The 20,683-nt window shown below is 39.3% G+C and overlaps 2 protein-coding genes across 4 annotated transcripts; one reads left to right on the forward strand and one right to left on the reverse strand.

Moving 5' to 3' along the window:
* Nucleotides 1–656: 656 nt before the first annotated feature.
* On the forward strand, nucleotides 657–7,205 carry slc28a1 (solute carrier family 28 member 1). 2 transcript variants are annotated; one of them, XM_010792734.1, is made up of 18 exons: nucleotides 657–694; nucleotides 932–1,011; nucleotides 1,086–1,159; nucleotides 1,511–1,602; nucleotides 1,700–1,889; nucleotides 2,124–2,265; nucleotides 2,527–2,640; nucleotides 3,218–3,292; nucleotides 3,390–3,470; nucleotides 3,578–3,658; nucleotides 3,833–3,958; nucleotides 5,206–5,336; nucleotides 5,417–5,585; nucleotides 5,944–6,141; nucleotides 6,269–6,350; nucleotides 6,432–6,530; nucleotides 6,609–6,708; nucleotides 6,883–7,205. In XM_010792734.1, the coding sequence occupies exons 1-18, from the start codon at nucleotides 691–693 to the stop codon at nucleotides 6,998–7,000; spliced, it is 1,956 nt and encodes a 651-aa protein (XP_010791036.1). In that variant the 5' UTR covers nucleotides 657–690; the 3' UTR covers nucleotides 7,001–7,205. The 2 variants fall into 2 exon arrangements, with proteins under 2 accessions (XP_010791036.1, XP_010791035.1); XM_010792733.1 differs by lacking the exon at nucleotides 657–694 and having other exon boundaries at nucleotides 849–1,011.
* Nucleotides 7,206–7,252: 47 nt separating this feature from the next.
* Nucleotides 7,253–19,709, reverse strand: alpk3a (alpha-kinase 3a). Of its 2 annotated transcripts, XM_010792732.1 has the most exons (16): nucleotides 19,623–19,675; nucleotides 19,052–19,325; nucleotides 18,848–18,880; nucleotides 18,351–18,472; nucleotides 17,885–18,002; nucleotides 16,464–17,763; nucleotides 11,406–13,824; nucleotides 10,876–11,023; nucleotides 10,250–10,377; nucleotides 10,114–10,149; nucleotides 9,755–10,029; nucleotides 9,569–9,657; nucleotides 9,253–9,470; nucleotides 9,100–9,148; nucleotides 8,691–9,014; nucleotides 7,253–7,960 (listed from the first exon to the last, which is right to left on the reverse strand). In XM_010792732.1, the coding sequence occupies exons 2-16, from the start codon at nucleotides 19,189–19,191 to the stop codon at nucleotides 7,924–7,926; spliced, it is 5,436 nt and encodes a 1,811-aa protein (XP_010791034.1). In that variant the 5' UTR covers nucleotides 19,192–19,325; nucleotides 19,623–19,675; the 3' UTR covers nucleotides 7,253–7,923. The 2 variants fall into 2 exon arrangements, with proteins under 2 accessions (XP_010791034.1, XP_010791032.1); XM_010792730.1 differs by lacking the exon at nucleotides 18,848–18,880 and having other exon boundaries at nucleotides 19,623–19,709.
* Between the last annotated feature and the right edge of the window lie 974 nt (nucleotides 19,710–20,683).

Consider the following 20,683-nt stretch of genomic DNA (forward strand, 5'->3'; position numbering starts at 1 on the left):
TTACGTAACGTAACGTACGTAACGTACGTACTACGTACGTACGACACTACACTACGTACTACGACTACACACACACACACACACACACACACACACACACACACACACACACACACACACACACACACACACACACACACACACACACACACACACACACACACACACACACACACACACACACACACACACCACTGTGCACTGCCGAATGATGTATGTGCAGAGTTTGACCCTTGAAGGCTGTTTCTTCTGCTCTGAAATTGAATATATTTGTTACATATTAATATAATTTTAGATTTTTCGATTTGATTTTTGATTTGTGAATGGGAGAAGTAGTAGATGGAAAACATACCAAACACTAATTATTCAAAGTATTTTATTTTATATACGGTAATACTAAGGAGGCATAGGCCTATATGATGATATAATGTTTGACATTATTGATATTAAAACAGTGATTTGTTTCCCATGTCATTCGTGTGTTTTTCTTATCAGAAAGTGAAGTTATGTATTTGTAAGCTCCAAATCAAAATGTTTCACTCAATGGCCTTTGCGCCCTTAAATGTGTGACACCAAAGGCCAAATGGCCTTGCCCCTAAAATGACGAAATTCCAAGCCTTGGCAGACTATGTTTTCCTGCAGTGTGTTTCACAGCACAGCATTTCACTGCCAGGTTGAGAACGACGCATAATGAGTAAGCCATTAGCTCAGCTTTTCCTTCCATGAAGCCATTTGTTTAGCAGATCTGAACAGTTATTTTGCTTACCATTAAGCTACAAAGACTATGTGGAGTTTATTTTAAGTTTATTTTTCATAGTATAATTTGGAAACAAAGTTTTTTACTTGTCTGGCATTCCTGGCTGGTAAAGTTTAAACTGCTCTACCAAAGGCTGCTGCATGAGCTTGAACAAAGATTCTTTGTTTTTTTCAGCGGAAACTGACGGTGTCCAGTTCCATAAAATAACCCACGCTAAAGGAAATGGCGTGGACAACCCGGCTTTCGAATTAGAGGTATGTATCACATTTCCTTTCTTTAAATATAATGAAACAACATGATCATAAAAAATATTCCTTTATTTTCTCAGGATGGCATTACTGATACTAACGGCTCCAATAGCCAGACCAAAGGGACTAAAAAGGGATTGGGATCATACTTAAGGTATGTCACTTCAAGTAATTGTATTTTCTATATATTTTTTGTTAAAATTGTTTTTTCCTGGGTGCAATTATCCCTGCAGGTTGACTGCTTATGCAATGTTCATTTTGATTATACTATATGTAAATGTACAGTACTGTATATGTGCAAAATTAATATACTTTCAACCGAATATCTGCAGCTTCTTTCTGTGCTATTGTAAACTGTAACATTATTATCAATTCTCAATTTTTGGGCAAATATCCATTAATAGGTATTGAATCTATGATCATGTGAAAAACCTTTTTTTTTTTACCCAAGAAAATACTGTTTAAAACAGAAATATGTTTTGTGTACATTGGTCCTGAACTTCAGCCAAGTTTCCAAGCCGTTAAATGCCACAGAGGATTACATCAAGGCACATTCCCAAACCTTCAAATATGTCGTGCTGGGCATACTTGGAGCAGGTAATACTGAAAGTCTATTAATTTGTCTTAAAAATGTGCAGTAATCAGTAAATATATATAAAACTTTGTTTTGTAAATGCTTTTTTCTGTCCTGCAGGTTATGTGGCGTACTTCATCGCAGCCTGCCTATTGGATTTCCAGAGGGCCATCGCTCTTGTAGTCCTCACCAGTTTAGCTATTGTCATTAAATCATATGAACTTGTGAAGCAGTACAAAGGAGAAAGCATCGTTAAGTGTTTCCGCCCCGCTGTAAAATGCTTCAAATCTAACTTGAAATGGCTAAAATGGTGAGTGGACGTCTTGTTTTCAGTTGAAGAAGCTACATATTATGAAACCTGTTTATGAGGGAAGGTGTGTTTGATTGTGTTTATAGGGTCTTCATCTTAGCAGTTTTGGCCCTGCTTGTTCTGTGGCTCGCCTTTGACAAGTGGGGGTACCCTGAGGAGCTAATCCTGTTAGGAGGTGTGTGTCTGATTATGAAACCTGTTTATGAGGGAAGGTGTGTTTTATTGTGTTTATAGGGTCTTCATCTTAGCAGTTGTGGCCCTGCTTGTTCTGTTTCTCGCCTTTGACAAGTGGGAGTGCCCTGAGGAGCTAATCCCGTTAGGAGGTTTGTGTCTGCTCGTCGTGCTTCTGTATCTCTTGTCAGCACACAGGACAGCGGTGAGTTCTGCATTGAGTCAACCACTGAATTTATGCTCAAGGATGCATTGTCACTGAGAACTGTTTCGAAACATGCTCTGGAGTTATTGCTCAAGTTATCTCTGTCTGTTTTGCTGATACATTTGATATCAATTGGCCTTGTGCCCATATCATCTTAGGGTTTAGCAGAAGTGCTTTCTTGCGATAACAATAATAATAATAAGGTTTTCTGGCAACTCCCTGATACAGTCACTAACCATTTCCTTTTTGAAAATCTTTTAGGTGTCATGGAGGCCTGTGTTTTGGGGTCTCGGGTTGCAGTTCTGCATTGGTCTTTTTGTAATAAGAACAACGCCTGGGAACATAGCGTTCAAATGGCTTGGAAATCAAGTGCAGGTATATAAAGCCTTAAACCTTTGTAGATGTGTGTGGCTTCATCATGGTTTATAGTCCTATCTTGCTTTCTCAAGTATTATATCAGAAATGTCAAATACAAATACCATACATTTTAATAACATCCTAAAACGTTTATTTTCAACTCATAAGTGAGTAGTGTTACTATGAAATCACTCCTGGTTTGCCCATCAGTCTTTGCATGTATTTACATCGTTACTTATCCACCAAGAAACACTATTCTTTTACTGAGTGGATCGTATATTCAAGTTTGTATCTTCTTGGTCGAATGCACTTATTGTAAGTCGCTTTGGATAAAAGCGTCAGCTAAATGCAATGTAATGTAATGTATATGCTTATCTTTAGAGCTACTTTATGGTGCTATTCAGCCTCATTTTGGGTCATCTAAGGGTGAAATCAGCACAATGTGAGACAGGCATGTCACTTTTTAATGTGTGGTTGCCCAATTAGTTCAAAGACTTCCTATTACCAAATCAAAATTAAGAGTGGATGAAAGGATTGAGAAAATAAACAGTCATTTGAAATAATGCAACTCATGTTTTCTTTGTCATGTTTACAGATATTCCTTGACTATACCAAAGAAGGGTCACGCTTTGTCTTTGGGGATCTGATCGATAACATCTTTGCCTTTCAAGTAAGTTGTGACATTGAGTTATATATTGGCACTAAACCAATATTCAATTTATTAAAATCGAACATGTTATAATTTAATTTGGTGATTTCTTCCTCAGGCTTTGCCCATTGTTGTGTTCTTCAGCAGCGTGATGTCAATCCTTTACTATTTGGGAATAATGCAGTGGCTCATTTTGAAGGTAAAGAAAGATTAAACGTATTGCTCACGGCAGCAAAGGTCTGGGGTTGTATAACTTAAGCCTGCAATCATATTATGAACGAGAGCAATGTGTTTTTGTCCATGCAGATCTCATGGGTTATGCAGATAACGATGGGAACCTCTCCCACAGAGACCTTGAGTGTGGCGGGCAATATATTTGTTGGGCAGGTACTCTGAGCAACACTTGATTTCTTTGCACTTATATCTCTCACATTTGACTGATTACGTTTTGACATCATAGAAAGCTGGGATTCAAGTTTCATGACTGAATACAAAATATTATTAACTGCATCCTACAGTTTCTCTGTTGTTTACTTTTGCTCTACCTTTTTTGTGCTTTAGACTGAATCTCCTCTGCTGATCCGCCCTTATTTGATCGACATGACCAATTCTGAGATCCATGCTGTTATGACTGGTGGATTTGCCACCATTGCAGGCAGTGTCATGGGGGCATTCATCTCATTTGGGGTGAGATTACGTTTTGATTGCCATTGGATACAGGGTTAATACACAAATAATGATTAAGAAAAAGAATATCTATATGAATACTACATGAATAACAATCTTTTGTATGGGAGTAAATCAATGTAAAGGCTTGTAGGTTAAAGCGGGTTTCATGATGAGAATATCAGAAAAAACATTAAACATTTATACTTCTCTTTTAAAACAGTAGATAAATTAAACTACAAATGTGATTCAGTTTAAACTTAAACTTACACTAAGAGGTTTAAAGTTTAAAATGGCCAATGGCCAAATAGTACATGGCCAACAAGTGCTTCTCCAAGGAGAAGACATTTGAGATTCTCTGCCAATTCATTATCCTAACGTTATGGTTACTAAGAGATCTTTTAGTAAGCAAGCTAGCAGTCAATGTTATGCTTTGTGAACTATTACAGAGCAGCTATTTCTGAAAAATGTGCAAGGCTTTAGACAAGGCTCAGATCAGAAACTAATGGGGCCCAGAATGAAAAACCTGGGACATACCACAAAAATATTTACTTTTTTAAGTGGAGCCAATAAAGTCTAATAGCTCAAGATAAACCGGTTAGAACTAGCGGGATAATTACCGCAATTTGCAGTGATTTATGTTACTGCCATCTAGAGTGTCCCGGAAGAAGATCTACAAAAACAGGTTTTGAAGGTTACTGAACAACAAAGAGAAGTTAATCATTTGCAGTAGTTCTGCTGATAAGCACCCAAAACACATCCTCAAAAAGCTGAAATGCTATGATTTATTAATGAATTAATTGATCGATAGCAGAGAAACCTGTTGACATTATGAAACAATGGACTCCTGGGCAATAACATAAAAAAGAGGATGACATGAAGAAAGGTGCCAGCAGGTCATATTCAAGCCACCCCCTTGTCTCAGCAATCCATATTTGTTGAGAAAATCAACATCAACAACATTAAAACAGGAAAAGATAATGGTTGGGCGAGGGATAGGTTTGACTAACATCATCAGTTTTGCATTTGTGTACCTCATAATGGTGCTCTTTCTCTGTAAAAATCTGCAAATGCTCTGCATTTAGATATTGAGTATAACACTGATGTTGATGCTTAATAAAAAAGCAATTTAGACTTTTTTACGTTTGACAGTGGCTCTGTTTACTTCAATTGCAGAATACCAAACACTGTATTTGTTTCTTATTAATGCAGGAACTCCTTCTAAAGTCTAACACCTGCATTAAATTACATTTCCTTTTATTTTGCAGATTGATGCGTCTGCCTTGCTTTCAGCCTCTGTAATGGCTGCTCCTTGTGCTTTGGCCATCTCCAAACTTTCTTACCCAGAGACAGAGGAGAGTGCCTTAAAGTCAGATAAGAGTATTAAAGTGTCTTCTGGGTGTGTATTATGTCCCTTAAATTCTCGTACGTTTTCATGATTTTTATGAATAATAAAAAATACAATTGTTAACTCTACAGTGGTGAACAGAACATCTTGGAGGCTGCTAGCAGTGGAGCGTCTGCTTCAATAGGTCTTGTTGCAAACATTGCTGCAAATTTGATAGCTTTCCTAGCCATACTCGGGTTCATAAATGAAGCATTGAGTTGGTTTGGCAGCATGCTGGGACGTCCTGATATCACATTTGAAGTATGTTTTAGCACAAGACAGAAAACTTAAATTTGACATTTTGATAATGTTTTTTTAAACAAATCTGAATGTGTTAAAGGTACTCAGAAATAGCTGGCTATGAAAAAAGATTAGAAAAAGAGAAAGAAATGAACATAGTAGTAAATAAAAAAAGTATTGAGGTAAAATAAAGAAACATTTAAATTCATATTTGTTTTGATCATGTGATTTCTTATTTACATTATCATTTATTAAATTGTTGGACTGACATGTATTTATTTATGCTGACGTTACACAGATTTTGTTCAGTTTTCCTGTGATTAACTACGGAGTTTTACAATATCCAAATAAATAACCATTTGTCTCCCTGTGCTCATAGATGATTTGCTCCTATGTATTCATGCCGGTGGCTTTTATGATAGGAATACCGTATAAGGAGAGTTTCACTGTGGCTAAACTCATTGGGACAAAGCTCTTCCTCAATGAGTTTGTGGCTTATCAGACACTAGCTGCACTGAAGACCAACAGACTCAATGGGCTTGAACAATTTGTGGGAGGAGAATTACAATGGTTATCTGTGAGTACATTTTCTAAGTTGGAGTTTGTATAGGTGTGTTTAACACAGAAAAAAATTATAGGGAAATTATTTTTGGAAAGGCAAATTAAAATTACATGATTTAAATTACATTTTTGTTTTGTTTCAGGTCCGGTCAGAAATAATCAGCACTTATTCTCTTTGTGGTTTTGCCAACTTCAGCTCGCTGGGTATTATGATTGGAGGCCTGTGTGAGTATTTTTTCACCCCATCGTCATTGTTTTTTCCTGCCACAGGATAATTTCTCAATAATGATTTTTCTTTTCTCAAAGCCTCAATATGCCCTTCCAGAAGAGGTGACATCTCCTCTATGGTGTTGAGAGCTATGCTCACTGCAACTTGTGTATCTCTCATCAATGCCTGTGTTGCAGGTGAGATGATTGAATTGAACAGGGGGTGCAGTTTCATGTTGTGCTGTAACTGAGAAGCTTTTTCACTTTATTTCTTAGGGATCCTCGTTGTTACCCCAGTGGACTGTTTGACGCTGTTTGAAGCTTTCAATGCCACCGATGTAAATATAAAAACTTGCTGCCAAGACCTTTTTCAAAGGTAAGTACATTTTTATTCGAAGGAATGAATACAAAATGTAAAGGAAAGACATCAGGCCCACACAGGTTTAATAGATTTTAAAATGTGCATTTGTATAGCTGTGATCAATTAAGTTAAGTAATATCTGTCAATATCTACATTTGGACTAACATCTAAAATTTGTTTTTTTTTCAGCACTGTTAACAACGGGACCATCTCATTTGAAGAACCGTGGAACGCAGTAGCAAACACCACTGTGTTTTTCTCTAAATGCTGTCAGTACTTTGGCCTCTCTGTGCCAGTTTGTTTCTAGAAGAGGAAAGATGCATCAGTGTTGTTTATTTACGGGTCTTCTCTACCTGTGTTGTCTATTTGTATCACACAAATCTGACACAAGATGAATGTATCTTTCATGTACAGTATAGTTTTGTAATTGTATGCAATTTTTATTTAAAGGATTTAAAGGACACCTTAAGAAATATACCTCGTGAAATATTCAGGCATCAACAGTTTGATAAGTGTGAATATTTAAAATTAAATTAAGTGATTAAATAATGTCACAAGGTTTTTCATTTTAAACATTTTTATTTAAAAAAACATTTGCTGACATGATTTGACATCATTCAATCACTCTTCAGATAATCAGTCCTTTGACTTTATGTACACAAACACAGTACAGTTTGTTTAACACGACACCACACCTTAACATTACAGTGATTTCCCCGTCATCCACTGGTCGATGTTTCAACTTTATTCCAACCTCTTTTATAATTTATATATGATAAAGAATCATGTAATTACAGAGATGTTAAGTAACGGCAGCTTTGAAAACTCTCATTGATCATTGATTCCTTTTTTAGGAATTCCTAAGGATTTCATGTCAGGTCTTTATTATTCGTAAAAGGCAAGTGACTACAGTTACTATTTAACTTTGAATACCTGCACTAGAAATACTCACAGCTCTCTTGTTCAGTGGAAGGTGGTTGCCAGTTGCTGTAAAACTTGACAGACTTCATTCAGGGAGCCTTACTTAGTGATTAATAGGCTTCTGAAAGCGCTGAGCCTGCTCTTTTTGTTCAGTGTGCTTTTATCCCACAGTCCATAGGTCGGATCCAAATTACTCTGTGGAACTCATTCAGCAGCTTTCCTCATTGCTGGGAACACACCCGTGTGTTTTCATGTCAATGAGCATGAGCATACCATAGTTAAAGAGTTGACTGGTAAGCCCCTCGCTCCTCATTGCTTTGCATTCACCAGCATATATTTAAATGAACTGAAATTGACAAAGAGGACACAGATAAAAAGTATTCAAAAACTACAAAACAAGTTATGCCAAAGACAAAGTGCACACACAAATATTTGACTTCAAAAAGGTGTCATTTCACAGCATGAGTTCAACTTTGCTGTGTAAAAAATGCTGCATAGGCATTACTAATGCAAGCCAAAAATAAAGTCTCTAAAATAAACGTTATATCCTACGCTCATACTGTACATCACAGAGGAAAATGCAGCATTAATATGAATACCCTCAACCCGCTCTGTGGCGTTGGTTTTATTATCAATAGTTCTCTACATCACACCATCATCTCTTATGGGTATGTCAGGTTAATTTTTCAATGATCACGTTTTTTGTATTATTACTTTTAGAATTATTTGTCCACTTGTAGAGCTGAGGCAAGTGTTTCAAACTATCCAATAGCTAACGTCATCTCTGCTCTGACCGAGTGTTTCTTTTGCTTCTGTTAAAGTTAATACAATGCTTTAGCTGTTGACATTCTTACCAACCTTTCAACTACAGCCAGTAGCTGGAGGATAGATGTAATATAATTGTAATGAAAGCTGAGAAATTCACAGCAATCTCAATGACAAGTCCGGCCAACTCCTTTTTAGTCTCACTCTTTCCTTGTCCTTGCTGGTTTTTCGTTACTGGAAAGAAAATGTAATACCGAACCATTTAAAACAATCAAATCTTGCTTGACACAGAAGAGGCACATCTTCCCTACCTCACTTCAAGAACATCAACAGTTACTGCAGGCTTGGGCTTTGCGCCTGATTTATTATCCTCTGTCTCCTGGACTCTTCTAGTCACCTTTGGGCTAGCCTTTCGGGACGTCTGAGGGCTTTGTCCTTTCCTCTGCAGCTGTGGGCTGTTAGATCCCAGCTTGCGGTTGAGCAGGGGGCTCCTGGAGCCCTTTATCTTGGTGGGTTGACTGTCAATAGACTTCAGTGAGCGTAGGCCGAGAAGTCCACAGTAGTAGTTGCACTGATGGTGTGTCAGGAACTGTTCGAACACCTCGGGAGAGCCCTGCTCTGTTAGTCCTTGGTATCTGAAATAAAGGGGAAATGTTTTTATTCCAGCTATTCTGATAGAAAGCTACGTTTACATTTGCATGCCCTGGTGTAGATACAAACCCTTTTGACTTGGTCACAACTCCAACATTTGTTATCTTTGTTTCAACACCTGCAAATATAAATCACAGAAGATTATTATTATTATTATTATTATTATTGTTATTTAAATAAATAGACAAATGATTGCACTTGTAAGCATGATGTGGGCCTTACCCTCCAGACGAGTAACCAGCATATTGCCGTGTGTCCACTGATGGATCCAATGCTGGAAGGTGCTGCATTTCTGCTCCACCTCAGAGCCGGTTTGTGTTATCAGCCTGCTTTTAGGATCCATCCTGCAGTACTTGAGGAATTCACCTTTAAGGTCAGCCTCCAATGTGGCATATGGCACAGAGTTTGCAGGCCGGTACATCAGATACTGAGGAATCACTCTGTAGGAAACACAAAAAGCGGGTTCATCACAAGCAATGTTTTAGATTTTGATAGGAATTTATTATCAGAGTTACTGTATAATAAGTGTGGTACTTACTCTAGTGAAAAGCCAAAGTTCTCAATAAGTCTTGCTTCAGCCGCAAAGATTTTACAGTATTCTCGCATCATGTTTTGGACTTTGCATTCCTAGCAACAGAAATAATTCAATAAAGCAGATAAATGTCATGAAAATCTAATCACCAGGAATGATTGGAAGCAATTTACACCAAACTCCACAACTCACTTGCTTAGTTATCTGTAGATTTTTGTCTGGCAGGTTGCTCTCCTGTGTGTTCCCATAGGCGATGGGGCTTTGAACTTTGATGATGCATGCGCTTCCAGACTCAAAGACGGGATCCAGGCCATAAATGACCTTCACTTTGCTGGCCTTGTGAGCGCAGCCCTCTCCAATCTGCGCAGTCTCGGTCATGATGCGGCCAAAATATTTTTCACCCCAGCTGCCACAGTCCGCCAGGCCTTTGCTGAACAGCAGCGGGGTCATCTCGATTTCCTCTCCAACTAAAGGAAAACAGAAACACATATTTACATTGAGCAAAATTAACAGAAAAATGTTGGCTGATATGTTATAACTAAAGAATGTACCTTCCAAGTCATCTTTTAGTAGTATCTCAGACAGAACTGTAAACAAATAAATACAGAATGAGTCATAAAATCACTTTTTATATCGTATTAGAAATAGATTTCACACTAAAGAATGTTAGGGAATACTGTATCTTACTGTCCTCGCTGAGCAGGAAGTCAGTGGTGTCAGTCCCATATTCATTATTGATCGTACAGCCATATACCCCACAGTCATGGCTGGATGCTAAAACAACAGCCAGTGCTACTTGGCTTTCATCTCCTCCACTTGAGGATAACAAAGGGGAAAAACACATAATCATGAAACCATTTTAGATGAAGATTCAACAACAACCCACAAGGTGTCACTGTGAGATAGATGGCTACTCTGTGCTGACACAGCAGCCCATAGGACATATATAGACGTTTAATGCCCCCTGGAGATGGGAAAAATATTGTGTCAGGTTACAGCGTCTGTGTCTAGCCGGAGATTCACCCATCTGTGTCACAGCTGTGGGGCTCTCAGTCATATGAGCTGCAGTGAGAATTTGAGAATGACAGAAAGCCATGGGCGAACTCAGAGGCCAAAATGAATCCTGTTCATCCTTGACGCATTATTGTCGCACTTTTGGAACCTGGCCACTTTTACCAGACATGTCAGCTGTAAATGCTCAAAAGAATAGCAGCAGTAAGTAATACAACAACTCAAGCACCATATGACACTGCTGTGTATTTGTGTTACAGGTGGTTCAAGTTGTGTTGTTGTAAGGTAAGAAGGGGATTTACCTTCTCTTCACTTCTAGAATTTCCTCTTCATCTCTGTACCACTTGATGGTGGAGTCACTGAGCACGTTGAAGAACTGGCACCACAGCTTCAGGTGTCCGGAGGCATCCGGGAACGGCTCCCCCCGGATCTTACGGATGACCTGCGGAGCTGGTGGTGTATGAGAGAGGGGCCCAAGGTAAATATATACTCTACTGGAGACTTTCTAATGTTTCCACTTCCTCGAGTACTTAGACTAGCGGATTCAAGTGTTGACAAACTAACTATTTGACATAGCCACTCGTGTTACGATGTTTTGGGAAAAAACAGACAAAAAAGTCAAATGAACAGGCATTGAACTGCTAATTGAGTATTGAGCCAAATTGAGAATATTTTTTCTATTTTCTTTAAATAAAGTAAAATTATGAAAAGTTATAGTGTTAACATACAGTAATATCATATTGTGCCTACAAGTTGATACAGCTCTCATTGGAAACATACACATAATAACATATTCACAAACTTCATCTGTAAGCACTGATGTATTCTTTACCTTTCAAAGGGTCTAGCTTATTTTCAGCAGGTTTCTCCTCTGGTTTGGTGCTCACTGGCTCCACAGTGGGAGTCTGCTCCACAACCTTTGGCACCTCCAAGGTGGCCTTCCTGCGGCTCAGCAGAGGAGAGCGCCTCTCCATTGGTGGGGTGTTTTGTCCAGTGGGAGCTTGTAGTAATGCTGCTCTGCGCGCCTGGCTGGGTGACATGTAAGGGCTCTCCTTCTTGCTTAGAGTATCCAAGGCACCTACCACTGCTCCCTCTCCATCTTCTTTAGGTTTCGACATGAATATCTTGCGACGAGCTCCGGAGGCCAGCTCCTCAGGCGTGGCGGAGCGTATGAGTGTCAGACTGTCTCTGCGCTTCAGACGGGGACTGCTCTCACAGGACAGGGAGGATGTGGGTGTTGAGCCTCCACTTAAATCTTCATCTGTTTTGTCATTAGTAAATATGTCTGAGTCTTGAGAAGCTCTGGACATGAATTTGCGAAGACTGGCTGGACTCAATGATGGGTGTGGTGGGGGTTTAAAGCAGAGTCTCTCAACAGATGGTCTGTTTCTTTGGAGGTCCTCTACAGACACAGTATTCTCTATCTTTGCCTCTTTTTTTACCTTCAAGACTTCAGGTAAAATGTTGTCTTTGGCTACGTTATTGAAGGAAAGCACATTGTCACCAACTTTTGGAATCAGAGCTTCATATAGCATAGTGTGTTCTTTAATACCCTTTTCTGAAGTTTTTACTTGCTTCTGCTTGCCACTTTGAGTTTTTCCGGCCGCAGTTGTATTATTCTCATTATCAGCATCCTGCTTGGTTCCCCTTTGCGGAGCAGCTGAAGTTTCTGTTTCTGTCCACTCACTTTGAGTTGGCAGTGTGAGTCCAGAATCACTTTCATGACAAGTGATGGATATTGGCGGCACCACAAACAAAGGCACTGTTGGAGTATCATCAGTCTGCCGTGCCTTTACACATACCTTATCCTCCTTATCATCAGTGCATGAAACACTTATAACAGGAATTGATGCATGATTCATCTGGGGGAGCTGTTCCCTGCTCTTCTTGTGTGCTGGCTCCAGCTCAAAAATATTTCTCTTGTCATCTAATTGCGCAACTTCCTTTATTACATCTGTAGGGGAGAGGTTGCTGTCATTCTGCATACTTTTGTGTGTGGGCAGCAAACTTGGAAAATTATCCAAATGCTGCTCTATTACCTCACACACATGAGTTGTATCATGTTTTTGCAAAGTAGGAGGCTCTGATTCGTCCTTGTTTGGTGCCAGAATAGTTAGTGGAAGAGTGGGCTCTTTGAGCTCAGGCTCGATTATTTCAATTATTGGAATTACAAAATGTTCCATTGGGTTTACGCCTGCCACAGTTGGATTTATATCTGGGATGTCTTCAATACTAGATATTTTGATCTCTGGGATCTTCAGTGAAGGCTGGCCCTGCTTAATCACACAGCCATTTTGATGTGAATCAATCCTGTGTTTCTTGTTTTCTGTTAATAAAAGGCTCTTTGATTCATCAAACTCATCTGCTTTCACTGGTTTTATCTTTTCAGTCTTTACTTCTAACTTTACACACTCATTCATTGCTTCAGTGCTCTCACTTTCTAAAATTGCCTCCACCTCTTGGGTTCTAAGATCGTTACAAGACTTCACTTCTGAATCTAAAGCAGAAATCAATAACTCTTTCAATTTGCTTTCCTCTTCACTGCTTCTCAAACCTGTGTTTAAACTCTGTATTGCACTGACATTGTGGATTTTAGTGCTCTCCTCTACTACAGAAGAAGTGCATTCTTGCTGCATATTTAGGTCAACCTTTTCTAAACTCTCTGGGGCTACAGTAATCGGAAAGCCTACATTCATTTCCTGAATAAGTGAAGTACATTCTGTCTGTTCTTTAACATTATCTTTCTCTACACTGTCTGTAGCCACAGCAGGGAGAGGTGAAAGCACCTGACCTGGTGAGTCAAATTGACATGGCTCTATTCTCTCTTCCAGTGAACCTGTTCTTAATTTGGTAATCTCAGATCTGTTTATATCCAAGCAAGGCTGTTTGTTTGATTTCACTTCAGTTTTCTCATCCTCACATGACTTATTGGAGGAAGGGCACTCCCCTGTGTCAGGTTCTGTAGCCATCTTTGCACTGCTTATCTTCTGTTCCTGTAACGTTTCACAGGATGCTTCTCCAAGGCATTTGCTGTTTGACTCTGAGATAACGTTGACAGGGGGAACGGGCGAACGTTCCTGTTCGTAAGGGCCGTGGGTCTGTAGCAAAAGAGTTGGTTTATCCCTAAGTGAGGACTCTTCTCTTGAAGCACGTTGATACGGTTGAGGTGAAACTACCAGGTGATCTGGCTCCTGCTGGTGAACGAAGTCCTCTTTGATAGCTGATACTATCTGAGAATATTTTTCTTCAGCCTGACAAAGGAAACAAAAAATCATTTTAGTACTTCAGGGCATTTGCAGCTATGGCAGTGTTTCTCTGTTGGAATGAACTCAATGAAACACACATGCCTCACACTGCTGGTACTGCCTATGCATGCATGTAACATTTGTTAGTGGCATAGAGACCACACAACCTACTGAAAAAAAGTGATAGGTATTTTTAAGATGCTTGTTAAAGAAGACTTACTGCAGTGACCTTTGACACTGTGACACTTTTAGACTGAGAAATGTTTCTCTACCATAAATTAACAAAAGCATTAACAGTGAAATATTCTGGCAAACATGATATTGCAATGAAGAGTTACGTTCCCCAACAGAGGAGAAGAACAGGGAGATCAGTGTGTGAATCAGTTGATTCATTACAAGTTGATAGGTAAACGATAAATTGTTCAACAAAAAATGCGGAACAACTCCAGTTAAGTCAAGATGTTCTTGTCTTGTATGACATGTCAGTTTATTATTAGACCCTTCTTTACCTCATGTCACGTGCAAGATGGCTGAAACCAAGTGTTTAAGTATACAAGGATCCAATACAATGTTTTTTAACAATTAGGGATGATATTTCTTTAGTTAAAAGTTGTCTGAATTTAGCTGAAAATGTATTCTAACTTTCAATTATTGATTTTTATATGATGTAAAAATGTTATGTCTTTGAATAAAACAATTACACTGAGCTTGAAAGTGTTTCTGTGCTTTGTCTTCCATGTTGAAACACGCACAGAGAAATTCCCACATGATTGGCACCAATGTGGTGTTTACACAAATAACTTGCTTGTCAAGTATCTTGACAAAAGACATGTCATAACATGCATGATCTATATATCTGTTGTCATCATCAAGCTGTTGAGGTAACCAATTAAACTTAACATACTTCTTTAAGTGTGGATAGCATTAAGAGAAGATTTATGAATAAAGCTTCAAGCTGTAGTTTTGTTTTTCCCCTTACTGCCCCTTTTTTTGCTGTTCATACCATTACAATAAATGCAGAAGAGTAATGAAGCCACCTGCGCCACGTGACAAGATGTTTGGCCAGCAGACAGAACTAACAAAAAAAGAAGTTGCTGCTTTCGATGGAAGGGAAATGGTGTCATATTCAGTCTAAAAATGAAGCACACCTCCGTGTGTAAACATTATGTCCCACCAATGTGAGAAAAAACACTGTTCAGACAAAGCGCTTGACTTCCTCATACATCCATGACGTCAGATAGTAAATGCGGCCGTCCTAGAAATTTACCATTGTTGTTCCAAATCACGAACAAACGTGAAAAGATTCACAACGTTTAAACTTAGACTTCTGTTTCCTCTTCCACATGTCATTGTGCACGACAACATTTTATGTGAATGTCCTATTCCATTCATCTGCTGGTTCACGGTACAAAGCAATACTGTAGGTTAACTCCGAATACCTTTACATACAAACATCAGTAATACAAAAATCTAACTTTAAGGAACGTTTTGATTTGATGGATTTAAATAACCAAAGGAACATTTATAAATAATCATAATAAAACATTTCTTCATAACTTTCTTATTCTGCAATAAGGAAAATGTAATACATTTGAATGATTTATCATGTATGTACAACAAAAGCTATTGTATGTTGGCAACTGCTTTTCAAAAGCTAGTGTCCCTCTAGGATCAACAGAGATTGTTCAAAAGGTCCTCTAATGGTTTCAGGTAAAATCTGAGAAGCTTTTTTTGCATATCTTTGTTTAAAATCTGGGAAGATCTGGTCATGTATTAGCAGATTAAGATTAAACTGAACTAGATCAATGTAATGCAAAAGTGGAAAGTACCCCATTCAGTATTCTTACTGTATGGGTGTTAATCATAGCATGACCGTCACACATGACATTCATGAAACAATTATTTAAGCTGACCCCCGAGATGACAGAAGTGCTGCCTTCTTGCCTCTTCTGTAGACGAGGAAGAGGTTTATTTTAAACTACGGGGCGGCGGTGAGGAATGTGTCCAATGTGACGAGGTCCCTCTTTCATGCAGAGACCTGCCGCTCGGCTCCCACTCAGCCAGACCCTCTGTCATGCAAAGGCCTGTTTGAAACGTGAGAACCCCTTCTGACATTCAGTTTCATCATGATCTCTGACGCACTCCTGTCCCACTCATTGCAGCCAACATATTAAGATATTCGCTATCCTAACTTACAGTGTGTAATATAAATCCACAACATCCCCCACCCACAAACATATCCAGTGCAAGTTGCTCGGTTCTTATAGTTCCCTATTTCTCACACACTATCTTGTTGGGCTTGTCACTCTTCAGTGATATAGATGCAGTAAAACCACAGCCTCACAGTACGACTCACTCCCCCTGTGGTTGAACACTGATGATGTTCAACCACATGATTCATAGCAGCTGCATTTCCTGACTGTCTCACATTTACCCACGAATATAACATAACAATAAGTCATCATATGCTTCTTATCAACCACATTTTCAACTAGCAGCAGTTCAAATCCTAAACTGTGTCATAGTTGACATAGTTCAGGGTTCAGCCCTGAAGTAGCTTATCTTGTTTTATCTTGTCACACAAATGCAGCCTATATATAACACTCAAGTGGCAGCCAGCTGTCCTCCAAGACCTCTGTACGTACCTCAGTGAGAACTTGAAGCCCCGATAATGACATTTCTCCACCTGGACCAATGATCTCTGGCCCCACAGAGACCTCCATGACCTCCACAGGACTGTCCTCTGCGTTCACACTCTCCCGCCTGGGCTGGTCTATGCTCTCAGTTGGTATCTTATGTTCTGGTGGATGGACTGTGTGTTGGACACTGTCTTCATGCTTATGTTCATGTGGCTTCAGTGACGCTGACTGTTGTTCTATATCCACAGATTTAGAAGGCTCCTTTGGTTGATCCATTTCCATAGGCACAACGTCCTCTTGGAGAGACTTGCCCACTTGGTTCTGCCCTGTTTGCAACCGAAATGATGGTGGCGTTGAAACAGGAGAAGGGTTGAGCTCCCCTTCCTTGTTCTCAATGTGATCATGAGAGTCCTTTTTGGTCTTACCAAAGAAGAAATCTTTGACTGAGTGAAGAACAGAGGTTAAGGAAGCCTGCATGTTGTGATGGTCCTGATCCTTATGAGCCTTGTTGTGATGTCTGGCATGTGAACCATGTTTTGTGTTTGGTAGTGTATGCGACATCTCCAACTGTCTTGCCCTTTCTTTGTCCCTCTCTGTGGCCAGTTCAGCCGCTCTATTTTTCTCCCTTACATAATCTTCCTCTTTTTCTTGTTTTTCCCTCAATGTTTGCATCATCTCTTGCTCGCTCTCTTTACTGACACTTACAATAGGTATATCCATCTCTTCAGGGGTTTCCCCTTTGGATGAGTTCTCTTTCTCCTCTGTGGCCTGGAGAGTCTCTGACAGGAATTGTGCCAAACCAATTCCTCCATCATAACAGTTTTCTCCTCCAATACCCATCATATTGGTGGTTCTGCTGCAGCTGCTTTTGCTGACCTCAGCATCTACACCATTTGTGATCTTTGTTTTCTTTTTGGCCAAGGTTTCCTCAGGTGGAGATATCTTCTTCTCCAGGACTTGGGATGCCACAGGTCCATTAGGTTCTGCAGCAGCTCCCAGTTGTTCCTCAGCCTCAGGCTCCTTGACCGCCGGTCTCCTCTCCAGTGGGGGGACATGCCTCTTCCTTGGAGGACGCTCGGGGCTAATTTGCGGTCTCTCTTTCTCAACGTTTTCTTTACCCCCCTTCTTAGTGTTTCCCTCTAGTTCGCTCTTCTTCTTTTCTGCTTTCTGTTTCAGCTTGTCAAAGAACCTCTGGTGGATCTTGTACTCATTCATGGTGCCGACCTCCAAAACTCCCGAGCAGGAGACAATACCTTTGCTATTGCTAGCTGAAACCTGGTAGATGGCTGCATCATCCAATGTGCTTCTGAAAACAGACACATTTATCAATCTCATAGTATAGGTAAGCCAACGATGTAACAATTAAACAAATAAGTAAACAAATGAGAAGCTGAATTTATAATAATTTACAAGGTCACGTTACATACTTGTAAATATGGAGGGTGTGGGTTTTTCCATTACGATGAATTTCATATTTTGGGAGTCCACAGTACCGGTCCATTTCCATATCATCCTTATACCATTTCAGTTCTGGAGCTGGGTAACCTAAAGACATGGGTAGTAAACATACAGTATAGCTTTGGCACGGACATGTTTTGGCACGGACATGTTTTTAGGCTATGAATCATGTTTATGATGTGTCAACTGCAGGAACAGCTGCTGCTGTTATACAGGCCCACTTATCCTACAGTATCTGCCTGAAGCTAAAAACACAACATCCGGAAGAAAAAGCTTGAAGATGATATTGGCTGTTGTGTTTAAAGAGCCGTTCAGGAAGAATAAAACAGTTATTTTCTGCAATCAACAGTAAACCCTTTCTTAGTGAACATACAGAAATGCTTCCGTTACTCCAACAAATCCCACACTAAGCCATGCAAGTGAACGCACACGTACCTGATACCACACAGGAAAACTTCACATTGCAGTTTTCTGAAACTGCCTTCGATTTCAAGGTGGACTCAAAGGACGGCTGTATGTCCTCGGTCAGTTGAGCCATGACGCTGCACAAAGTGCTCCTGGAAGCAAACACTAATGCATTAGAGTCAATGTATTGCTTTTAAATCATAGACAGTTTTGACACTTCAGCATTATACCAGGGACGTCTTCACCTCTGTGCAGTACATTCCAATAACTTGCTTAATTAGGGAAAAAAGGATGTTAATGGAGATTTCTGGTAGTGACGAGAATGTAAAGGAGTGACAAAGACTTGTGAGAGGTCAAGCAAACATTGGTTGTCAATCCAACATTTAGAACGATGTTTATCAACGCAACACTGGACAAACCGGACACTTACATTACAGTTCAAACGTGTGTAGGTTTCATTCTTGGGGTAAACCGTTTTTTGTGGTTAAGATGTTAGTTGGGAGGAATGTTTTTAAAGTAAAGATTACCTCGGTGACCTGTAGTGAGAATACCTTGAATAGCTATTCAGAGAGAAGGCAAATGAAAGGATGTCAGTGCTTGAGTTCTGTGTATAACCCACCTACATGAAATAGTTTAATAATGTCCCTCTTCTTTAACAAAAGGAGCACTTCTATTCTCATGGGTTTAAAACAGAAACACATATCATATAGATTATAGATGAGGCTGTCTACCTGTTTTCAGGCCTAACGTTCGAGAGGTAAGGATTGCGGCTTTCCGAGCGGCCATTGGAAGAGCTGCCCTCCTCTTCACTGAAGCTGCTTGTCCTCCCATTGCCAGAGACAGAGCGGGCCATTGGTCTTCTGGAAGTCATCGTCCACTGAAGCAAAAGTGCAAAATCCGAGGGAAATGTATCACCCACAGTACCACAGAACTGATCTGCGTTCACGTCCAAGTTTTGTCTGTGTTCAAGGCACAAATGTAATGGTGTTATCCATGTGGAAGCCCCTGGAGAAGAAGAAAAAGATACTGTTCAGAATGGTACCAGAATCTCTTGGAAGTTAATGAAATATAGTAAGAGGTTCATTTGCTCATCAAACACACCGTTCAGACTCAATGCCTGTCCTTTCTGACCAAGCAAAGTACTGCAATGGAGCAAGTTATAAATAGGACCGGCTATCAGACTATGGAAGGGCTGTAAGTGGTCAATCACAAACCAAAGACATGGTATTGACTTGTACGTGTTAGGAATACAATTCAGGTGTTTCTTAGTCACCCCAAAGCTAGGTAAAATGTCCAACTTACCATTAGATGTTGTCAATGTTGCTTTGGAGCCACAGTCTGTGAAGAAAGTCTCTGTAACTGCCTATCATAGACGCATGTGTTGCCAGCAGGGCCCTATTTATAGCAACCCTACAAATAGTCGCAAGAGCACATACGTTTTTCCAAAACTAGACTATAGACAGAAGTCTAAAAACTGAAATTAAAGTAAAAGCTAACCATTTAGACCATGAGCAAATACCCCAAAAATGTTATATCAACAAGGGTTGTGCAATACATTTTCCCTGCTTTGTTTTGATCAATCGAATTAGGTTGGAAAAAGGGTGTCCCATCTTGAGACACTGCAGTGGATTTGGACTTACAAAACATGTCTGTGTTGGTAGCTTGTGGAAACAAATGCTCTATGTCCTGCTTTGCCCAAGAGTTGCATAAGGACAGCACCCCTCACCTTGTATTGCAACACATGGTCAAAACATGGAGACCTGCTGCTCATGTTTCATATCAATTTGAGAAAAACAGGGTCAGCTGACAAATTACATAATTGTATTTAACAATGTATAGCCATTTGTTGTGTTAGTTACTGTATAGTGTTTTTATTGTTTTTGACATATTTTGAGTTGCTTTACTTAATATTGAATTTGTTATTGATGAAACCTATTATACAATTGGATGCAAATTGTATTTATAATTGTATAATTATATTTGTATCTAATATTGTTTTTCAACTCACTATTCTATCTTGGCTAAGACACACTTGAAAACGAGATTTAAGATGTTCCTGATAAAAGGAAATACAAATGCTTTAACAAACTAAAAATAAAAAACCTAACTCAAGTAGGCAAACATATTATTACATATATTATATTTAAACCTAACAGACTTATGCGAAAAGGCCAAATACAATAGTTGTAAAGGAGATGCTTATCATAATATCAGCATATTATACAGAATATAGTAATTCATTATACAACAATTACAATAAATGTACAAACATTAGTTGGCATACTATTTGAATATATTTAATTTAGATGCGTTAAAAAATTGTAAAGATCAGTCCATATTTTCTCTATCTCAGTGAAAAACAT

The sequence above is a fragment of the Notothenia coriiceps genome, unplaced genomic scaffold, assembly GCF_000735185.1.
Source record: "Notothenia coriiceps isolate Sejong01 unplaced genomic scaffold, NC01 NC01_scaffold00036549, whole genome shotgun sequence".
Lineage (NCBI taxonomy): Eukaryota > Metazoa > Chordata > Actinopteri > Perciformes > Nototheniidae > Notothenia > Notothenia coriiceps.